This window comes from Aythya marila, assembly GCF_965140915.1.
Source record: "Aythya marila genome assembly, contig: HAP1_HAP1_SCAFFOLD_167, whole genome shotgun sequence".
NCBI classification, from domain to species: Eukaryota; Metazoa; Chordata; class Aves; order Anseriformes; family Anatidae; genus Aythya; species Aythya marila.
In genome coordinates, this window is record NW_028137335.1 from 113,621 (window position 1) to 131,787 (window position 18,167).

At 42.8% G+C, this 18,167-nt stretch overlaps 2 protein-coding genes across 2 annotated transcripts; both read right to left on the reverse strand.

The window, feature by feature from the left end:
* Window positions 1-1,642: 1,642 nt before the first annotated feature.
* Window positions 1,643-3,711, reverse strand: LOC309890884 (uncharacterized protein; the record flags this gene model as incomplete). The annotated part of the gene is given in 3 exon segments (XM_082785279.1): window positions 1,643-1,717; window positions 1,719-2,298; window positions 3,698-3,711. Coding segments are annotated over 3 exon segments (669 nt in total).
* Window positions 3,712-3,741: 30 nt separating this feature from the next.
* Window positions 3,742-10,815, reverse strand: LOC309890885 (ubiquitin carboxyl-terminal hydrolase 42-like; the record flags this gene model as incomplete). The annotated part of the gene is made up of 12 exons (XM_082785280.1): window positions 3,742-4,452; window positions 5,133-5,274; window positions 5,738-5,838; window positions 6,033-6,173; window positions 6,550-6,661; window positions 7,558-7,640; window positions 8,172-8,242; window positions 8,399-8,466; window positions 8,671-8,773; window positions 8,933-9,043; window positions 9,640-9,840; window positions 10,587-10,815. 12 exons carry the CDS (start codon window positions 10,813-10,815, stop codon window positions 3,742-3,744), a joined length of 2,073 nt encoding a protein of 690 aa, XP_082641406.1.
* Window positions 10,816-18,167: the final 7,352 nt, after the last annotated feature.

The window sequence follows — 18,167 nt, forward strand, 5'->3', positions numbered from 1 at the left end:
GTGGCCTGGGGCAGCGCGGAGGGGAGGGTGGGTACCTGCGGGGGCTGCAAGGGCAGCGCCGTCGCTCCGGGGAGGGAGGGCAGCAGCCAGGCAGCCACCGTTGGCGGCACGGCTGGGACGACGAAGGGGGAGTTTTGCGTCTGCGCAAGCCGCGGAAGCCGTCTGGGGAAACCCTCTGTGGGAAAAAGGCCGCTGGGCTGAGCTCTGGGGCGCTGGGCTCGCCAGCAGGGCCGCAGCCCCGGGAGGAGCGGGAGCCGGCTGCTGGACCTGCCATGGTGGCTGGAGAGTGGGGCGGTTGCTTGGGGAACCCGGGCAACGGGGGTTCCGTCCCAACGGCTCACCAGCCCCTCGCCGACATCTTGGGGAGGACTGCAGGCTTTGGACCCAAGCAGGCTGCCCAGCGCAAGACTTGGCCATGTTCATTAGAACATTACTAGCCTCTAAGCCTCATGGCATCACCTTCCATCTTGACTGCTGAACCTCCTTGCTCCCTACTATCTTCTTTGCCAAGATACAGCTGTCCACATTTACTTTTCCTACTTGGCTGGACTGAATTTAAGAAGGGAGCTTGCAACTCTTCCTCTTGTTTGCCACTTCATCATCAAACCAAATGAAAACCATTTGCCTTTAACCTCTTTATTTCAGGCCTTCTTTCCTAGTGGCCATTCAAAACTGGGAAAAAAATAGTCTACCAAGTGGGGTTTTTTTTTGATTTGATAATAAATCTGCAGACTGTTAAGTCATCAAGCACTTCAAGACTGTTTGAAATAATCTCGAGATTAATATAAAAGGAATTCCTCACACACGCTGCGGCCGCTTACCTTTAGTATAGTCGTTGGATGCGATGGAGCAGTATTTCTTGCTTTCGCCTGCACTGGAAGTCTTCCCTTCCTTGTAAGGTTGTTTACTGCTCTCACTTCTGCATTACTGACATGAAGAGCCATCTGGAGGATGGCATTCTTCCTTCTTCTCCCGCGTTATCTTCTGGAAACGAGGATCTAAGTGTTCCAAGGAGCCTTTCGCTTTCCTGGTGTTTCTCCTTTTTCTTCTTTTTCTTCTCCTTTTTCTTCTTTTTCTTACGCTTGCGATTGGCATTGTCAAAGCGGAGCGCACAGAAACACAAATCATGAAGTCTGAAAGAAACATGCAAGTTAAAAAGGGAAAAAAAGATGTGGCATTGTTGCCTATATGAAACCTGATTTATTTTACCACAGGTGATGATTTGCAGCATGTCAGCTATTTTGTGGTGCTTTGTGCACACGCAACTTACTTTAGATGCAGCAAACTTAAGCCGTCAGATTGAAGGACCATAGGTCCTGGTTTGTACACAGATCATTAACAACAGCTAGCTCTGGAATACGTGCAAGCAGAAAAAATCTTTTAACCTAATCTGGAATGGTGTACGGATGTGATTCGAACTATGTGGTCCAAAGCTAGTGCTCTGACACAATTCAGCAAGAGCTTTCCTGTCTTCACTGATCAACCTAACAACATGATCCCCAGCCAGCTGGTGCTATCTAAATAACTTAGAAACCACCAGGAAAAAAAAAAAAAAAAAAAAAAAAAAAAAAAAAAAGGAAGACATGAGAAGCACCCAGAAAAGAATTAGGATAAAAAATGCGGAGTATGCTGGAATCCTTGCTTACTTGGAATCCTTCTCTCCATCTTTATCCTTAGACTTCTTTTTCTTCCAGAACTTGTGATATTTTTGCATTTTTTTCACCACCTACAAGCTCCTTTTCTATCTTTCTGTCTTTCCTTTCTATTTCACTTTCACTACCTTCTGCACGGGTATATTTTCTTTTTCTGTTTCCTTCTGTTTCAGTTTTCTGGCGACAGTTCTCCAAATGAGCTGACACAGGTGGAAGCGCATGTCTTTCACGAGAATGTCTTCTGGAATGTTGCTGAGGTACCGAGCAACGATGCAAGTCTGCTCGGGGTGTGCCAAAGCGACGTACATCTTCCTCTCTCAAGAGGGAACCGTGAGGCCATCCGCTTTTGTAATGATAATGCTTATGTGACCTGCTGTAGTAAGTTGCAGTCGATCTGTCAAAGGCTGAATCGCCGTGAGAGAACTTTCTCTCTCTACTGTCTCCTGTCGCATGAGGTGAATAGTAATCCTTGTAATAGCCACATCTTTCCCATCTCCGTGCTTCGTCTCGATAGTATCTTTCTCTGCTCCAACTTCTTTCCCCTTTGGATCGGTAGTACCTATTGCTACCTTGTTCTGATCTTCCTCCGCTGCCAGATCTGTACTTTGAATATTTGACTGCTCTTCTGCCATTCTCAGGGCTGTTTCTTTCACGAGGGAAAGATCTGTACCTGCTTCCCTCCCAGTACTCCTGCTTGTGACTCTTTTGCTCAACAAATTCCACGCTCTGAGAACACCTCCTCTTGCTGGAAGGACCTGCTTTTTGACTCTCCTTCTCTTCACTAGGAGCATGTTCCCTCTTGCTTCGGTAATGCTCTTTCTCAGTGGTTTTAGTCTTGTCCTTTGTATCTTGGCGTCTATCTGCAATAGCTAAGGAAGAAAGATTGTTAGAGCTACATTCAGTGTCAGACTTGAGAGAGGAAGTTTGCCGCAATTTCTCACCAGGCTCACAAGACTCTTTGCCGTACAAAACATTTTCTTTTGAAATGAGGTCACGTTCTTTTGATCTTCTTGGTTTCTCCTTGTCTCCATGGTCATCACATTGGTACTGGGCGAGGTATTCATCATTCCCAGGAGATTTCGGAGGTTCCGCAACACTGCATAAAATAAAAACCCATTTCTCACTTCTGCTGAAGGACGTGAATATTAAGAGTAAAACCTTCCAACGTCGAGCAAACAAACAAAAACCTCCGGACTACAGGAACCCTCGCAAAGATATGCCATTTAGAAACCTCTCCTGTGATTAGGACACCTTCTTCAGCTCCCAGAGAAAGTGCTTTTTCCCCTCTTGCTTCTGAAGCCATTGCACTAAAAAAGCAAATGCATCTGTCTCCTTCTACCTGCTGCTCTGAGAAAAAAGGCATAGGGGCGAGCGGGGAACAGCCAGTGTTTCTCCAGACAGTGGAGAAAAATGGAAAAACATTCTATAAAGGAACACAAGTTCTCCTTGAGGCACCAACCTGCATCAGAGTGATATGCTCAGTGCTGATCATTAGTTCTGTTCGTGACACTGGACACACAGTATGGAATTGTACTAATTTAAATCCTTCCATTAAATACTATTAGTAGACAGATAAAACTGTAACGAACTTCCATAAAGTCTTGTCTTAATCAGACTGTGCTCATTTTACCTCATTTCCTCTGACAAGCTGTTCAGCTGGCTGGCTCTGAAGGACTCCGTGATGACTTCTCGATTGACTGAAGGCATAGCTCCAGGCATCTGCAATTAAAACGCACAAGTCAGCAGACAAAAAAATACTATTTGTAGTAGTACTGAGGACTAGTCTTGTCAGAATGTCTCCATTAAATGGTAAGCAAGACCGCTGTGAGTTGTATGCATTATCTACACTTCAAAGATAACCCCAACTCACCCCCCAAAATCTACTTTATGAAACTTAGGAATTTTTATCTCAGCTGAGCTTAAGTTGACAAGTTCTAATGTAAGCTCAGGTCTGCAAATTCTAAGGGGATAATACCACAAAGCCTTACGATCACATGTGTGCTGTGTTTTCTCAGTATTTCACCTGAATTAGGAACACAATAAACACTCCCGAATACATCGTAGGTGAGAAATTCTCGATGGAGCAAATCTATGTTTCAAGCAATCCATTTGTTTTAGAAAAGAACATCTCAGAAGGTTTAACAGGTTCAACTCGGCAAGTGGAATCATCAAGTTTCAGTCCGTTTTCTTTAGATTCAGTAACTAACCTAATAGCACCATTTAGTGAATCTGTTTTTGGCAGCTCATGCTGGGATCTTCCTTTGTCAGCATTCTGACAGGAAGAATTGGAATGCTGCAATGTACGGACTACCTTTCCAACCAAAATTCCATTAGAGGACATTGCATTGCAATTCCTTTGAAATAAGCCCTTTGACTCCTCCTCAGATTTTCCTGAAGATTCTGCACCATAAGGGACTGTGTTATCAGAGCTGAGTTTAGGATTTTCATTCACTGTTGGCTCCACAAAAATTTCATCAGAAACTTTTTTGTTTGTTTGCATTTGCTTCATTTGCATTACCGAATTTGTAATTGTGGATGAAGGAACAGCCTGGTAGAGATCTTCATCCTCCACAGCACTGCTAAGACAGTCAGGCTGTGACACAGTCTGACGAGCAGGCAATTTATTGTGAATACTGATGGTGATCTTCTGTTTTCTTGACGTATCAGTAATTGAAGGCCTGGTAATTGCCTGGTTTTGAACACAGGCCATTGGTGGTGCTGAAGATGGCCTTTTTAGGGTGACACCAGTGGTCTTTGTGTCCTCTTTTATGGATCCATTTCCATTTAAACGGCTTGAATTCTGTATTTAAAAAGAAGAAATTGCAAGATGGATTAACGCAAACACTGCATGTAACATTTTGAAACACAAAACTCTCCTACTGAGTGTTTCTACAAATGGTCTTAACACCTAAAAAGAAAAACACACTGCCCTTTAAGGATAAATGCAAGTCCAATAAGCGTATTCAATTCCTGCTTTTGGTTTACTGCAGATTGGTATCAAATTAACATCATCTTTGAAAAACAGCCAAGCAACTTAACATTACCTGCTGCTATTCCCAAATATATTTATTTTCCCCTTTAAACATACCCTGAAAAGCCTGAAGTAATCGTTCTGGTGCTCAGGAATAAGACATTTAGTTTTCCCTGTCTTAGCTAAAGTGACGAGGATAGGAAAAACAAGTCCTCTTTTAAATGATTTGAGGATTAGTACACTCTGCTTAAATAGTCAAAGAGCGTAGCTCTCTGTGCTTTAGAAAGCTGTCTTGGAGGTATAAAGTAATGGAGTCGCATGGCTGCACAATTTAGCAGTAACCACTGTTTGAATGACTCTGGCTGTAGCATGAGGGCTGTGAAGAAAGCTGCAGCGTGGGAAGGAAAACAAAACTAAGATGCCGAAAACCAAACAAAAAACCCCACACCAAACCCCAAACCCACTAGCAGTTTGGTGCCGTTATCTGCCCTCCCGCTTCCCTGAATTACCTTAATCATATGAGGAAGAAGTCGTGGTCCCAGAAATCCAGCCTGCTTACTATTAGCCCCCTGCTGACCAGGAGGGAATGAACAGGGATAAGATGGTGCTGGCAAGTAAAACGCACGTTCTCCAAGTGTCAAATCATAGCGCCTTCAGAAAAGAGCAGTGATCGTAGTTTAGTTTTTCTTTCAGCCTACTCTTGGATTAAATCCCATCCTATCATTTTAGAGGAACAGCTCATACGATATGGAAGCCTTCTCTACAGAAGGCTTCGCCAAGACTACAGACTGAAAAGTAGAGAACAGTCTTCCTACTAAGACTATCACTTGCAGAGCAATAATTCATTCTTACACCACAGATGACCTTCATTTCTCTCCTTCTCTAAAGTAGCCAGCTACAGATAACACATAGATAGCAATTTACACAAGTGCTGCAGTTTAAGGCCAAGCAACAAAAGATAATAAACGACACAGAGAATTTCAGGTTAGACAGAACTGAATTAGACAAATAATAATCTTCTCCCGGGATAGCAAGAAAAACACTTGCAAAACAGAAAAATATCAATAACAGGAAAGGAAATCTCTTCTGAACACATTTTAAGATTTGTTATTACCTGATATAAAAAAGTATGTAAGCTTGCTGACCAAGAACTCTTTTAATGTCAGTACGCACTACTTTAGCATCATTCATCTGATACCAAAGTCCATTACCAGCCTGCAAATAAAGACAACGATTTCTTTAGGTGAATTGCACGTTTTCCACTTGAAATCACGGATAGGAACAAAATACACACATGTCAAATAAAAATATAATGAAATCTTTTTCCCTAGAAACAGTAGCTGCTAGTCATGCTTTAATTGGTTTGCCAGCACAACCTTTACCCTGTTAGAAATGCTGTTGACTTCTACCTTTACATAGCATATATAGTGTCCTGAGTGACAGCTGACACCGTGATGTACCAGCACCGCGTATAAGGCATAGAGCAGTGGTTCTCCCATTGACTGCGACATGTAGGCTCTCAGGTCCAAATACTCCGGATATTTCACCTCCTAAAGAGACATCAAGAAGATAGAAAAATTATCCCAGAGTACTTCGTGGACTAGCCAGAGAAAAACACTTCCAAAAAACACAGACTAGAATTGATTTCTAGAATATATTTCTAGAATATATTTCTGATTCACTACAAATAAGTCTTCCTATAAACAACGGTTAAGACTAGAAGTTGCAGAGAACTGTTTCCTGATGAATCAGCCTTCTCAGAGGAAAGCATATGCTTCTTGTCAAGCGGGAACTTTATTGATATTAAGAGAAAGAATAAGCCATAGTCGTTAGTCTACAATTATTGTCTGAAAATATTAACAACTTTCAGCTTTGGGGGATGTCCCATTACACAATGATATAGTTGCATTACAGTGGTAAATATACCTTGTTGATCTTTCCACCTGTGAAATCTGCAAATCTTTTCAGTGATATTGTGAGAACCTTGGAAGAACGGTGTATGGTAAATCTCTTGGATGCAGGAACCATCTTTTTACACCTTAAAACCAAGCAGAGATAAGTGTTTGAAGGCATCTTCTTTTTTCGCCCCCAAAACAAACTCCTTTTAATGTCTCACGCATGCCTATGCTATTTGAATGATATTTACTTGCATAATAGGTTGGTCTTTTTTCTTTTCATAAACCCATGCACTGCGTGTCAGGTTTGTTAATACACAGAAGAAGGTCAATTTTCCCAACAACTCAGAGCATAGCGGGAACAGGAATCTCTCACAAAAGGGTATGACCAGGTTGGATGGCAAGGTACCATTTCTTGGTCTACAAAAGTGGCTATTTGAACTCCAATCCTGGAAACATTCTTTCAGCTTTCAAGGGGAATACAAATACTGAAAGCGGAACGAGAGAGCCTTGGTCCCCAGGGCTAGAAATTGCAAATAATCTCCAACATAGGTCGACTATCAACATCAAAAATACAACAGAAGCACATGGTCATTCTACAGGAGGGAGACATTTAACAGTAGGAAGTCTTCATGTACTGAGCTTGTCTGGAAAGACACTGAAACCATCTGCCATCCTTTGAAACAAAATAGTTCAGTTTGACACATTGCCCGCTCCAAGGTAGGACCTACGGTGTAAGCAGTGAAAATTAGCCACTAGCCCAGAGAACAACGGAAACTGGGCAGTTTACATCAAGAAAAGTACTGTCGAGAGCTAATAAATAGAAAGAACAAAAGTAGCTCTTTTTGAATTCTGATGGCAAAATACAAGCCAGAGAATTGCAAACCCATAGGGAATGCCTATGAACAAGACTTCCCCCCTCCAAGGAAACAAAAATCCAAGTCTTTTATAAACTTCCACAAAACTTGTAAGTAGATCCAAAGTTTAGAGGTAGTCCAACAGAGTCATGCAACATAGAAAACTGACGTCAAAATCTTACTCGCTACATTTATAGCAATTCTCTCCATCCAGCTCTTCAGGTTTCACAAAGAGTTCCAGAGCTCTGCTAACAGACGAAACCGCCTAGAGCAGCGAGAAAGAAGAGCGCAAAGTCACCGTAATTCAAAATTCCAGAGACATACTAGTAGTTTATAAGAGAATCTTACTAACATACTCAAGCGATCTACTAGGAGCACTGTGAAGAAGGAGGCAGAAAGAGCATGCTCAGCATTGACCTCACCTGGAAGGCATTTGACTTTGGAACAAATACTTTTCCAGTAGCCTAGACAGCATCTACAGTGTGCTTTGTCATCAATACTGGGGACAAATTCATCAGTCTAACAATTAGATGTATATTGAGGTAGAACAACAAAGAAGTATGACAGCATTATAATTTTTGCAGAAAGAGAATTCTTTCCCCTTAAACCCAATGCAAATGTGGAGACTATTTACATGGGTTCCACGGAAGGACAAAGTCCAATCCACTTCCTTAGCACCACCAAGCTCTTACGTTTTAACATTATATGTGGTTTGGTTTTTTAAGTTAAACAAGTTTAATTTAGAAAGTTATGCATGTACTTAAACATCATGAATTATATTTAGAAAACATCTTACCTTTATATCCAAAGTGATATCAAGAAATGCCTCATACGTATCCGAAACTGCTTTGCAATTCAAGCACTTCACTGGAAACAAAATATAAATGCTTAACATTATGTGAAGGAGACTAACTGTCCAAATTCAAGTTGTTGACAGATACTACTTTAGACAAACTACAGACTGCTTTACTACCGACAAAAGACACAGATCAGTTCTAAGGACAGGAATATTTTTTCAAGTACCTCTCGATCTTAGAAATCCTCCAAATATTTGATGAATGATGGTGGTAGCTTGAGAAGATCTGTCCAATCTGGAAATAAATTATAATCAGACCTCAGAAGATTTAAGGCACAGAATTAACTCTTCAAAGAGTTTGATGAAAACCAAGGATGATGTAGACTTGCGTTGCTGATAGTAAATAAGGCACTAAAAGGTGCTAGAGATCATTTCTGAGAGTAAATAAAGGACTAGAAGGTGCTAGAGAATGTATGAAAGTGAACTTGTTTATGCTTACTCGGTGCTTCCGTTCAAGCACGCTTCCTGCATAGCATCAACAGTATAGCGCAAGAACTCGTGTGCGTCTTCTTGACTGCCAAAACGGAAATGTTGTCCTATTCCTAAATAAGAAGATGATAGTATTGACCTCATTTAAAAATGAAATCATTCTTGTATTTCTAAAATCTCTCTTCATTGGAGTGTTAAAACCACTTAGACACATCAAATAATTATTTGAAGATTACAAGCTATCGAAAAGAAACACATCTGAAGCCACTTACGACTGAGATTACTGATAACATGCGTAGGCTCGATGGCATCAACAGTGCAACGCAGGGCCTGGTTAATGTGAGTCTCCATCGTGCACATCATGCAAAAATCTTGTTCACGACCTGAAGAGTGAAAGAGCAAAGCATCCCAGTCCAGCGAAATATCCAGAACTACAAACATCTAAGTACAATTTAAACTATAGATACAATATCCACTCTCCTTGCTACATTCTATTCTCCCAAGATGCCAATGTCCCAACAGTCTTGTAACATTTCATTTCACACAACTTGACAGAAGAAAAATATCCACTAAGCCTGTATTCAAATGCATGTTGTGATGAGAAATCTAAAAGACTACTGCAAAGTCGCAGTTGTAAAGGCTGACAGGAATGTGAACTCCACAGGCTGCAAAATGTATTACTCTCTAAAATTACTACCAAATGCATTACTGTCCAATGCACTTCATTATTCCCATGAAGCAATAAATAATCCTTTAATAAACAAACAAACAAACAAACAAACAAATAACTAACTAAATAAATAAAACATGGTGCATTAATTGCACTCCATATGCTATTCGGAGCCCACTGCTAATACAGTGCTCAAAGCCAGCTGCTACAGGTAAAATCAGGCAAATAAGCTTATCTCACAGAATCACTGCTGTTCTTTCACCTTCAGAGCTATCCAACAGATTCAAAATACTGTTAGAAAGTACTCACATGACTGGCTGTGCTCAAGAGAAAGCATGTAATTGGCAAGTGGGGGTGTGTAGGTCAAACACTGTAGAGTAGCATTAAGAAAACATGTGTTGCCAAGATTGTACAGGCCAACTCCAACACTTTGTGTTTCTCGCCAATCCATACAAATCTTCTCAGGTGGAAAAAGAATGCTCTGTGGCGGAGCAATTCCATCATTAACGACTGCAAGAAAGTTAAATTTAAAAAGAGATCTTGTTTGTTTGTTTCGAAGAAAGGTATTTAAAAAAATACTATTCTGCAGGAGCACCTAGAGGAGCTAGCTACAATCCAAACCAGAAAAACTTATTGCAGACAGCTTTAATACCACCAAATTCAAATTGGCTGGTCAACACAATGTTTTGGGGGAAAAAAAAAAAAAACAAAAACAACTTTAGTCAACCATTTTAGTTTTTCTAAGGCAAGGCTAACTGCCATTCTGTTTGTAGCACCTAATGCCAAGTTCCTCTCCATCTATAATCTTTAACCTGATTAACTCAACTACTGTTTTTTTCCTTATTATAACTTAAACCACAAACTTAGACTTGAAATTATACGGTAAAAACGTAAAAACTAGGAACTAGGAATGACGGTACCCCTACAGATACCAGATCTTTTCCTGAGCAATGTTATCCTTCAAAAAACCTGTGAAAAATGGAAGCTGTGAATAGCAACAATCAAACACTTTTCTCTGCAAAACAGAAAAGACATGGAGGAATCTGTGCATTACAAAAAGCTCCCCATATTTCTCTGTTGACTGTAAATATATCAAAATTAATTTCTGTAACATCAGTCACTTCAGTTGCCTTAGGGGATTCGCTTTTGAAGTCTTTCTTCACAGTAGTCCCCTTCTCTATCAGTGCAACAAGTAAGAACTGCATTTTCTACTTTTGCTTTGAAGACAATGGAGGCAGGATAGAACGCACACTTACTTAGATCTCTTGGGGCAAAAGCCTTAGATTTTTCAGATGACCTACAGTAAATAGCACCTCCACGTCCTTGGGCCACAGAGACTTGGCTTGAATCTTCTGCAGGCACTATCCGGCCCCAGTTGGCGGTGCGTGACATCAGTATTTTAGGACTTGGTTTCTTGGATTTGCCAGACCGCCTTGAAGAGGGCTTTTTAGGCTTTGAAGATTTGGGCTTCTTAGCTACGGTCATTGTTCACATCTGCGACAGAGACAGAAGTTCTGGTTGACGTAAGACTATCAAGAAGCACTCCAAGAAGAAAAGAGTAACAGAAGTCCTGTCACTTAATCTCAAAGAAACAGCCTTAAGAACTAAATCGCTGGTATGAATGATTTAAAAAGAATCCCCAAACTAAACACACAAAGTGAAAATTTCCATCTAAACTCTATCAGTATTACTTTTCGCTTCTGCAGAACTAGTGGCTGATGCCATTTCTTTCCCTTCCGTAGGATTTTAATCCATTACAACTCTGGAGTCTTTTTAATATAAAAATGTAGAAGACATTCTCTGAGGGGAATCAGTTATTTATTGATTTCCGGAGTTGCGCAATTATCTGTTAATTAGTACCTATGATCTAATAGATAATTGTTGCAATTATCTATTGCTGGCATTAGTAACGGAACACTATTACTTCACTGCCTGCGTTTTTCTGTTTCGTCTGCACAAAGGTACCCAGAACTCACTGCTACTTTTCTTCTGTCTTTCCAGGGCTCGCCCTCTACCTCACTGTCTACTGCACCAGTCATGAGGGGTTTGTTGTGATTCTATAATGAGCCTAGCTTTTAAATACACCTTTTCTGGGCGTCACTTGGTGATAGCAAGTTAATCTGTGAGGGCTCCTCAGTCTACATCATGCGGTCACTTTTTCCAGGTGAAAAAGCGGAGCTGTAAGTGGCAGTACACCAAAGCCCTGGCATGCTGAGATCCAAGAGGAGAGATGTTTGGCCCTCCTTTTCACTCCTGGGAACCATATACCTCAAAACCCACAGAGGATGGGCTATATCTCAGAGAAATCTTCGGAAAGGAGAGCATGAAGAGCATGTTTGCAAATTTATTTCTCCCTGGGCTTCTTCTGCTTCTCCAAGAAAGACGAGTTTGAATATAACTTTGGCAGCAGTACTTCTGGTGTTTTACTCCTACCACATTTAAAACTCCTACGACAAACTGAAAAGTTAGACTAAAAAGCAGCTCTTTCTGTTCTCCTTTCTAAAGTTGCACGCTTTCCTCATGCAAAACAACAGGGGAATGTAAGCTAGAAACGGAAATGCTGAATGTAAAACAAAACAAAACAAACCTCAGCCCTCCAGGACAAAAGCCAATAACTGCTACAAAGTCCTTTTTAAAATGCTGATTAGGTTTCAAGGTGATACTGCTTTAAATAAGCGTAGTTGTGTGTCCATAGGCAGAAGCTGAATAATGACAGGATGAACTTCTATACTTCATGTTTTGTTACTGTCTTACTGTAGCACACAGGGACTTGTTACCTTTAGGGAAACCACTAACCTCATGGAGGGTTTAAAACATAAGCTTGTTTGTTATACCAAAATGACGGAGAGAACAAAGCATAAAGTGCTTTCAGATTTCTAGCACGCCTTGATTGCTGTCCATTAAACTTCAGACACGTTAAACAAAACACAGTAAATAAGAAAACTCCTAGTCCCACAGCTGGCAAATTGTGTGCAGAGGTTGTAATTAGAACTTTTTTGCCTTGACGTTTTACATTTAAAATTGATTTTAAATCCATTCTATACACACTTTCCATTCCTGAAAAAACAATACGCAAACCTGACAAATGCATTTACATGAGAAATGAAGTCGTCCTTGTCCGATTGGAAGACTAAGGTGACAGCTCCTGGGCTCAGGGATAAGCTCCGATCTTCACCAGTGACAGCTCCTTTTTTAGGATTGAAAGGGAAAATGTTTCAGCAACACATTGGAAACATACTTAAGGGACAAGAAACAAAATCAAGACTGCAGTGAGAAGGAGAACAGAAAAACAATACTGGGGAAAATGGGAAGGGAAGGGAAGGGAAGGGAAGGGAAGGGAAGGGAAGGGAAGGGAAGGGAAGGGAAGGGAAGGGAAGGGAAGGGAAGGGAAGGGAAGGGAAGGGAAGGGAAGGGAAGGGAAGGGAAGGGAAGGGAAGGGAAGGGAAGGGAAGGGAAGGGAAGGGAAGGGAAGGGAAGGGAAGGGAAGGGAAGACCTTGATCTTTATACTGACCAATGAGATAAGCCTTACACATTTTTAAGTTTATTTTTGACAACTGATTGAGGTGTTACCAGCTATTAAGTACGATTCAAGAGCAAATATTAACACTAGAAAGAAGAAATCCGATCCACCACCACTGTTTCAAAATACATCCATTTCTCATTTGGAGATGACGTCTCTCTGGCAAGGTAGTAGAAAAACTGTAAATACCGATAGAGCTTCCTCTCCCGATGTTCCATATACATACCGATGCTGTTCCTACACCTACGCTCTGAGCATAAATTTATGTTGACATGAGTGACAAGAGAGGGTGTTACTCCTCTCTTTGTTTGCCTTGAGAGACACACCTCTTGTCCATTGAAAAGTAAATTCAAGATTCCAGATCACTTAAGACAGTTGCTATCCCCCCATTCAGAGTTCTGCAGCAGCACTCTTCAGATGTGTTTAGCAGTCTCTTTAGAAAATGTTATCACTTAGGACCTGCTTCTCAGTAGGTCCACGTTTGGCCTCCGCTTAGCAGAGAGTCAATCCCAGCTTAAGCTTTCGTCCAAGAGCCCCTTCACGAAACGGAGTTGAACCCTGACATAACTGAGTTGAACCTTTAACCTTGAAGCTTCCTTAAAGAAGAAAGCAGCACCCAGGCCAGGAAATAGAAATTAATCGTCACTTTACCCTGAAACGCAGTGGGCTATTCTGTGCTGGCAGGATTGCTGCCGGGCTGGCCGACGAGGCGGCGGGCAGCTCCCCGGGGCCACAGGGCCTGGCACAGGGAGCCGCCGGGGGTCTCCAAGGTCCGGGAACAGCGGCAACAGCGGCAACAGCAGGGACAGAGGGGACAGCAGCGACAGCAGCAGCCACCTCAGCCGGGGCCGTCTCCACAACCGCCACAACGGCCTCGGAACGCCGCCGAACTCGGAGCTCCAGCGTGACACCTTGTGAACCTGGCCGCGCTGCTCATGGCTAAAACCAGAGCGTTTCCTCCGGCGTGTGTTTACTGTCGGTGCCGGATCGGCCCTCACCCCGAGCTCTCCCTGCCGGGAGGGCTTTGGGGTTGGGGTTTCCCTCCCGCCGCCGCCGCGGGCAGGCCCCGCGCGCAAGGGGTCCGCGCTGGGGAGCAGCATCTCACCCACGGCGAGAGACCGAGGGCACGACATGAAAAAGCCCCGACACGAAAAAGCCACGACATGCGGCCGAGGTGGCGGGGAGACGGCTCTGAGGGAGCTGCCACTTCGCCCCGCCGTCCTCCCCTCCCAGGCCGCCCCGCCGAGCCCCGTGCGCCTCAGGCGCTGCGCTGAGGGGGTGGCTGGCTACTGAGACAGCTGCCCAGGGCACTGCTCATGGCACCGAGCCTGACGGAGGTCAACAAGTGTTGAACAATGCTCTCAGACATCGGGTCTCACTTTGGGGTGGTCCTGTGTGGAGCCACGAGTTGGACTTGGTGATTATTGGGAGTCCTTTCCACCTTGGGATGTTCTCTGATTCTAGGTCAGCAATCCAGTAGCTGATGAGAAGTGTGGAGTCATTCAAAGGGAAGAGAGAGCACAACACTTCTCGTTTGCAGAAGCGGCTATTTGGTAACCAAACCGATGATTCCTTTGCTTCTAGAGCAACTAACAGCAGGGATCCGCTTTACAATGGAGGGAAAAGAGTCGTTGGCATGTCATGTGAAGTAACCTTCAAATCCCAGAGGATGATTTTGTTGGAACTTTATTCAGCTGAAAACACGGAAGCCTTGCTTCTGCTTGTGTTAGTTACAGCTCCAGTTTACTTTGGTTGGGAGGGAAGGCATTCCAGGCTAATGTGCTGTACCTGTTCCTTCAGCTCATTGTCCATAAACGGAGGAGCAAATGAAATCAGTTTAATCTCCATTAAATGCAGCAGACAAAGCGGAGTAGAGGGCGATCTAGCACTTAATTTTTCCTGTAAGCAGGAAACCCAGAACTCAACAACACTTTTCAAATCTTGTCCTGCAGTAAATGACCAGCTGAGTGAAGCTTGCATTTAGAGGATGTGCTCCTCCAGTAGACGGAAATAGCTTTTCCTCTTCACAAGTGCAACTGAGTGGTGGACTGGCAGCTACGTGGTTAACTAGTTGTGCCAAAGGGGTTGTGTTGAATGCACAGAAAAATATGCAGGAATAAATAAACAGCAGAGGGTTGTCTGTAGGCATGACACCGAGTACAGATGTTGTCTGCAGGTTCGTGCAGAGTGCACCGCGCCAATAAGCACCCAGAGTCGGAATGCACACGAAGGTCTTTTAATTATATAATTACTTATAGAACTCTGCAGAGTCAGGCACTTGGCCATCTTTCGCAAAGCAAGCACACCTCTGACTCGAATCACCGTCATTTATACACAGGAAACTTGTGAAAACTCTCTCTTTGGCTCCTTTGGATTGGTTATTACAGCTCACCTAACTTATCTCCACTGAGCTTGTGCATTACAGAGGAATACCGGGGGGGAGGGGGAACAGGAGAGGGGGGACACACACCGAATCCCACATTAGCATAGATTAGCATTTTGACAGGTGTGATTTTTAATGTGCTAATGACCCTTAATGAGAAAAAGGTTACTATAGGTCAGTCTGGAGCTGGTGTTCTCCTTCCTGTTTTTTCCCTTTTAGCCCTTCTCTTCCTTGCTTCTGCTAGCTCAAGGCTACCTGTCTCTCTCCTTCTTTATTTTCTCAGCTAAAAGACTGCACAAGCTACACGCCTCCCTATTTGCTTCAACATTTCCTTGGTTTTGTTTTTGTTTTTTTCCCAGCTTTGGGACGACACAGGTGTGGTTTGATATTTGCCAGTATAGCTAAAACTCACGCCAGTCTGCTCACGCACAGTAAGTAGTAAGATTTAAGGACTGGTTTCATCGGCTTCTTCCATACTAACATCCTTCTTATGTTTTAGATATGCTGTAGTTAAATCAACACTAAGTTACTACTTGTGGAGTAATCGCCTTAAGCGACTAGGCATCATAAGCACACCTCCATCCCAAAAGCTACCCGCCTCCAAGGTGCAACCACCCCTCACTGAGCACGCCCTCGGAATTTCTCAGAGCCTGTACCTTTAAACGCAAGTGAGATCATTTCTACCAAGCACAACCAAGATATGCACGACTAGAGTCACTCAAGCTCCACCTTAAAGATAGAAAATAATACCAATTGCTTTAAGAGAAAGGGGATGTTAGGGAAGATACTATCAGGAAGGATTCCTTCTGACATCACTCGACAGGCTGAGCCTCTCACTCCCCCACCCCCACTCCATTGGGACGCCGTGGGGTAAGATCTGAACGCTTGCTTATACCAGGCGTCTCTGTGGAATCTTAGAAATCTCTAGAGTTTTGATGCTTTTTAATGTCTTAATACCTAGGCTGTGTACCTGTGCATTTCATGCATGCTAGCTTGCTTTTGCAGACAGTGAATTTATCACTGACAATCCAAAGAACCTGTGTACCTGTCGCCGTAAGAAATTGCACTTAATTGCATTCTTCCTAGCTGTGAGAGTTCTCCTTGAATGCGACTAGAGCGAGGCCGTACTGCGTTGTTGGTGAATCCGTGACCGTGATAGTTCAGCACCCTGAATCCGACGGGACCCATGACGGTCAATCGGCTACACCCCTTAACGCGACACTACTAGACGAAGAAGATGACAGGGCTTGCATGCACTGCATTAGGCTTTGCATGTGAAAACACCCCCAAATAATTTCACGCGCATTTAACGTTTTTAAAGGGAAAAAAACAGGAAGGTGTAGTCTCTCTGTAAGCTACAGCCCTACATAGTTAAGGCATCAGCATTCATTCCTTTGCTTGATAGCAAAGTATGAACATACAGAAGAGTTAAATATTTTCTTTGCATTCTTAAAGGCGATTTTTCAGACTTGGGCTTCAGTTGTTGGAGTTGAAGAGATCAGTAGACATCCTTACTTTTACGTTAAGACCAAAATCTTTATCTAAGATTGTGTTATCTAACGGAACTAAACTCCCACATGGTTTTTTTGTAACTTCGCAATGATCTTGCTGCAGTCCCACTCTGATGGTCTTTCAGTAACATGCAAACTGCCGTGGCAGATTCTGTTACAGTGCTTTTCTATTGACAGTGTGCATAACACTCAAGGTAAAGCCCCTCATTTCGCAGTGGGGACATAAAGTGTTTCTTTGGACCCTGCTGCTTCTGTTAGTACTCATTTTTTCACAAACTTGTTGAACCTGAGCCGTGCCTACTGAGCCAACGAATGCTTTGATGACACAGTATTTTGTCAAAGCAGTTTTGCTTCTTGGAGCTACAGAAGCAGCTCTGGCTACGTGATAGCGAATTGTGCTGCATTGGCAAAACCAGACTTAGCTACAGACTTACAACACTTGCTAACTCGATCTATTTCAAATCTCATTTTAACTTTAAACGACAATCAGTTTTGTGGCTCCTGTCTTACTAATTTGCCTTGTTTTGCATGGAAGGGCAGCCTGTGAATGTTTTGCTTTATTGCATGCTTCAAAAAAAGGCTGAGGAAGAGACTGGAGGAACCTTTTCTATTCTATGGACTTTCCCCCGAGAGTGTGGAATTGCAGGCTACTTGGATGAATGTTCCAATGTGAGTAAGGGAGCAGACCTCAGCCAAAGGAGGTGGAATCCTTGCTTAATAGTAAGTATCAGTGTGGGGACATCTTTGCTTAACGGGAGCCATTTAAACTCTTCATAGAAACAAAATAAGCTGGACATCTTATGCTTGGAAAGCAGTATGGTTACACAGCGGCTAACATAATGACTTGAGTCTTCTGCTCTGCAACTTCAGGTTTTGTTTTCAAGCAGTGCATACATCAGTTTAAGCTTTGGACAAGGAGATTTGCAATGCAAATAGTGATAAACCAGAATCAGCGGCGCTGACGAGTGTAATGGTGAAATGCAGCAAATCAAGTATTCCTGGAGAAATGTGAGATTACAAAACTAGTAAGCCATGAAGCACTTTTGTTGTTGTTGTTGGTTGTTTTTTAAATCAATTCTTATATGCTGAAATAGCACCTTCAAGAAAATCTGTTTATCTAGCCAGGTAACGGTGTCTCCCTGTAAACAGGAAGGAAATGCCAGGAGCAGCCATACCTCTTTGCTGTCAAAATAAAGAGCAAGTCGAGGCCAACATCATGCCATAGTGCAAAGGCTTGCTAAGAAAGATCATTCTAAGAGGTCTGCAAGAAAAGATGACTTACTTTGTCATAAGTTTGTCAAATAGAATGGACGAGTTAGTAGTCGAGTACCGACTGTGTCCGACTCTACAGCTGCGGCGCAGCTCCAAGTCCCTGTTTTCTCCGTGGACTCGTCTCACAGTTTTTGCACCAGCTCTACTCCT